Below are 5,003 nucleotides of genomic sequence, written 5' to 3'. Positions count from 1 at the left end.
ACTCTATAAATACTATCATCGTTATAAAGTTCCTAAACAAATGAAAGTAACTACTTAATTGAGATGGCGAGTGTGTATACTGTGCACGCTATGAGTATGGCCGACGGAGCTCTCCGAGCGGCGGTAGCGATACTCTGTAAGTGCCGGAAAAATTGTAGCGATTATGTTTGTAAATATTAAGGTGTGAATGATAGAGCGTAGAGCGCGCGACGCGCCGGGCGGCCGCTGTGAGCGCGGGGCACGGCGGGGAGCGGGGCGGGCGCCGGGGAGTGGGGGGGCGGCGCGCAATTACGGCGTCATTAGCGGGCGGCGCTGGGCGGGGCCGCCCCTCTCCGGCGCCGGCGCGCGGCGCGCTGCCGCCGCCTCGAGCCCAGTCCGCACCGTGCTGCCGTCGCGCACGCACGCGCATGTCGTTCGTTGTTGAGTCCGGTGATGTGAGGTGGCCCCCGCCGCTACCGCAGCGCCGCGCGATTGACGCGCTTGTTTCGCGAAAGAGTGCGCCAGGTGAAGGCTCTAGAGCCTTCGAGCCGGCAAGACGCCGTCCACCGTGGATCTGAGGTACGGCGCCATGGCGGCGACCACGTATATGCCGGGAGAGCTGGATCTCGGCAGCATCGGCGGGTATCATGCCGCATCGCCGCGCAGCGCCGAACCCGCCGACATGAAGTACCAGCACCCGCTGCACGCGGGCGGCTCGCCGTCACCGGGCGCGCCCGTGGGCCTTAACCCGTGGGCGTCGCTACCGCCGGCGGATCCGTGGACGATGCACACGCACCACGCGCACGCGCACGCCCACCAGCCCGACGTGAAGCCTCCGGCCTCCCAGCACGACCACCGCCACCTGCAGAGCCATGGCTGGCACGCACCCGTCGTGTCTGCGCACTATGGCGCCGGCTCGCCGGTGGCGCTGCACAGTGGCTACCCGGTGCCCATGCACCAACACCACATGCTCCGTGACATGCAGCCCTCTCCACATCCGCTTCACCACCACCACGCGCTGGAGCGGGATCAGCCTGAAGAAGACACGCCCACGAGCGATGACTTGGAAGCTTTCGCCAAACAGTTCAAACAACGTCGTATAAAACTTGGTTTCACACAGGCTGATGTAGGCCTTGCGCTTGGTACGCTTTATGGAAATGTTTTCTCACAGACCACTATATGCAGATTTGAGGCTTTACAACTCAGTTTTAAAAATATGTGCAAATTGAAACCGCTGCTACAAAAATGGCTCGAAGAAGCGGATTCAACGACAGGTAGTCCGACAAGCATTGATAAAATTGCTGCGCAGGGTCGCAAAAGAAAGAAGCGCACATCTATAGAAGTGTCTGTTAAAGGAGCTCTCGAGCAGCACTTTCATAAACAACCGAAACCCTCTGCTCAGGAAATAACGTCGCTTGCAGATAGCTTGCAACTGGAGAAGGAAGTAGTACGAGTGTGGTTCTGCAATCGCAGACAGAAAGAAAAGAGAATGACTCCACCGAACACGCTGGGCGGGGAGATGCTGGACGGCATGGGGCATGGGCACTACGGGCACGACGTGCACGGGTCGCCACCGATGCACGCCCACTCGCCCGCGCTGTCGCCGCCGCACGCGCCGCACGCGCCCCATGCGCCGCACGCGCCGCACGCGCAGCACGCCCAGCACGCGCAGCACGGCCTGCAGAGCGCTCACACGCTGGCGGCGCACTAACAGTTCGCCCCGTGGGCGCCGCCGCGGCCTTACTACGCGGAGCCGCACTAGCCGCCCGCGGGACCCCAGCTGTACATAGCTGTACATAGTTCACGGAAGCCCAGTTTCAGTTCTCGTTAGGCGCGCGGGCAGTGACCTCGTAGTGAGTGACAATGCGGAGCCGCCGCGCGCCCATGGCCGCCGCCGGTAAGTACCCGCCCGGCGACTCGTGCTACCGTGACAGACGATTCCATCGAATTTATTTATAGATATTATGAATTAACGATGTTGACGCGCGCCGCCCTACGCCCGACGTCGCCTACGAGGCGGGCGGGAGGCGGCGCGGCGCGGACTAATGTAAAACCGTTGCTACTATTGTAAATTTATGATTAGTGATGAGACGAAAGCGAAGCTCGAATCGGGTCGGACCTTCGCCCAGTGAGGAATACGAAAGAGTCAATAGGTGCAATTTTTGTTTTAAGTGCTCGATAAAGCCTGCGAGGCGGTGCGCCCGCTGCTGCCCGGCGTCAGGGCGCCCTCTGGGGCGGCCAGTGGGGCGCCAGTGCTCGCTCTGTGCCGGGCGGCGGTACTGTCGCGCTGCGCCGCGAGGCTGCTCACGTAACTTATTGAAAATGAAGCAGATACGATGCCAAAATGGTTTTATTCCTGTTTTAATTGTTTTGTTGTTTTTTCGTTTGTATGTAATTGTGGCCAATTTCGGTACTTAATTTTTATATAAATAGGTATTTTTTTATATAAAGTAATGTTATTTCCACGTATATGATGATATATATAAAAATGTTCTTTATAGAAAGTGAGATATATAGAGTCCAATCTCTCCGGGCCGGCACTCTGCCGGTCCAGTGCTCGTCTGTCAGGGCGCGACACTGCGCCGTACTGTTTGTTTGTCCGGTTGTTTGTTTGACTAGTGCAGTGCGCGAGCCCGATACGAACCAAGCCCAATGTTGTAAATGTAATTATTTCGTTATTCTCAACGAAGTTGACGAGTTGATATGTATATAACTGTATAAACTATGCTAGGTGATAACGAACAGACGGCAGTGGTAGTGCGAGCCTCTCGTAGGTAAATAATGAATAATTAGTCTTAAAATGTTTTATATTATTATCTAAGTATTTAAATAAACCAGAGTAAATATTTTATTTGGTAGTATTATTGATGAATCCCGGCCAATACGACAACTTTTTACCCATAATGTGCGCTCTTTGTGCAAGTAGCGCAGGTAGAATCAAAATGGTATTCGTTTGATGTAACTAATATTATGTTTTATGCTCAGCGAGTGCAGGCTTATATAGAGGTATCTGTAGAAGGCTTGGACTTGAACATATAAAACATTCATTATACTGGCGGCACGGTGGAGGCGGAATGGCGACGGGACGGTGACATGTCGCATTACGAGTCTTCACACATGTCGAATTTATCACAATTTCATTTTGCAAATACGAATACCTAACACACTGACAAAGCATTGCAACTTACATTTTATGTTTTTGCTTATTTTTTAAAATCTTCGTCTTTCAAACGATATGCATACTTAAATAGCCTCTAATATATTTTTTAAAGGAAATCAATTTGAGCGACACGATTAATTGAATATAAATTTAATGAAAGATAAAAATCTGCTACATTTTATTAGAGGCATACCAAAACTATTAATTGCTTACTGAGAATTAACAACTGGTCCTTGCTTACTATGAATGTATAAATGTTTTATTTTTTCAAATATATAAAATAAAACAATATGAACAATTTTTGGATACTTATAAGTAAAAAAAAACTTAAAAATCCTTTTTATGACTTTTATTTGCTTTTTTTTATTAAAGTAAGCACAATCGATGTAGGCTGTAATCGTAAACAGCGTGTAACATCGATATTTGTCCAGAACTAATCGATCACGTTGTTTACGCGAGCGCAGGAGTCCAGCATCGTTGTTGATTTATTGAAGTAAAAAATTGACCTTTCATTTGAATTACGTAATTTTTTTTATGGTCACCGTATTTTTAACTTTTATTCGGCATTTGTTTCCCATTGGGTATATTTACTAAGATTAATTGATTTCTTACAGTATTACTGACTCTACATAATTAAATAAGCTTATAAAAATCTTTAGGATATCTAAACATGAATTTAGAGAGACAGAATATCTGTACAAAAGACACACAGAACACATTTTTAAGAATTTAAATAAAAAGAAATTGATTTTTTTTTTAAATAATTTCCTCACTCTTTTATTACTAGTTTATTTTTGCTCAGGCACTTCCTTATTTTATCTTTCTCATACAACCATATATCTTCAACACCTTTTAAATGTCAGTCATTGTTTGACAAGTATTTATTTATTGATTGACTAAAAGTTTTCACCTGTCAATACGTATATCAGCGATAAAAACCGGGAGCAAGTGGCTAGCGTGCTCGGCTCTTACAAAAACTTCACGTGAGTCGGGGACTATGACATTCCGTACGTCTAATGAAGCGAGGCTGTACTAGTGAAACGCGTTTAAATATACTATTCTGAAAACAAAACGTTTTTCTCATCTCGTTTATTATATTGAGTTTCATATATGTATGTATATTATAGCTATAGACTATTGTTTGTTATATACTGCACTATATATGTATACATTAGCACTGGCCTTATCTAAGATATTATTAGAAAATAATAGGTATTATTTTCTTTCCCTATATAAAATCTTCAAGCTATAATTGTTATAAGGTAAAATTAAAACATATATTAATTTTATTTAAAAAAGCATATATTATAAATATATTAACGATTTTATCTTAAAACATAACTTGTAAGAATATGAGGCTAACTCAAAATTCGCTAAATAACAATTATTTTAAAATTATTATAGTAACATGCATATAGTTGAAACTTGAATCAACAATACCCACAAAAACGTCATTTTGACGCGTGTTCACACAAATTAAATCGATGTTAGTTTCAATAGAAAAAAAATGACTGCGGTTTTAGAACATCATGTTTAGATCTAAAATATACGTTCAATATAAAAAGTAGAGATGTGCGCTATGCTACCCCTCAGAATAGGCCGCTACGGTCACAACACTATTTGGCTATTGTCGTGTCACTTTTAAATTTTACTCAATTTTTTTATAATATCGGTTTCCTACGCTTAAATATTTAACCCTTTTATATTGTCGTTTTTTTTTTATTTCGTTTTTACATTGATTTAGATCCATTGATATTAGAGTTAAGTTGCCGGCGGCGCGTTATTCAGACGGTTGACGTCAAAACTACTTAAAAGAACAGTTAAATTATTTTTAATTTTGTTTTATTAAGTGTATTATATTATT

General features: G+C 44.8%; 1 protein-coding gene across 1 annotated transcript; it reads left to right on the top strand.

Moving 5' to 3' along the window:
- Positions 1–357: 357 nt before the first annotated feature.
- vvl (ventral veins lacking) lies at positions 358–2,830 on the top strand. The gene has a single exon (XM_085196351.1). It carries the CDS (start codon positions 569–571, stop codon positions 1,688–1,690), a length of 1,122 nt encoding a protein of 373 aa, XP_085052477.1. The 5' UTR covers positions 358–568; the 3' UTR covers positions 1,691–2,830.
- The last annotated feature ends 2,173 nt before the right edge of the window (positions 2,831–5,003 follow it).

The sequence above is a fragment of the Heliconius melpomene genome, chromosome 13, assembly GCF_056956725.1.
Source record: "Heliconius melpomene rosina isolate 202511_hmr_F chromosome 13, ASM5695672v1, whole genome shotgun sequence".
NCBI classification, from domain to species: domain Eukaryota; kingdom Metazoa; phylum Arthropoda; class Insecta; order Lepidoptera; family Nymphalidae; genus Heliconius; species Heliconius melpomene.
The sequence above is the reverse complement of the archived record's forward strand: the minus strand, read 5'-3'. Positions and strand labels throughout refer to the sequence as shown.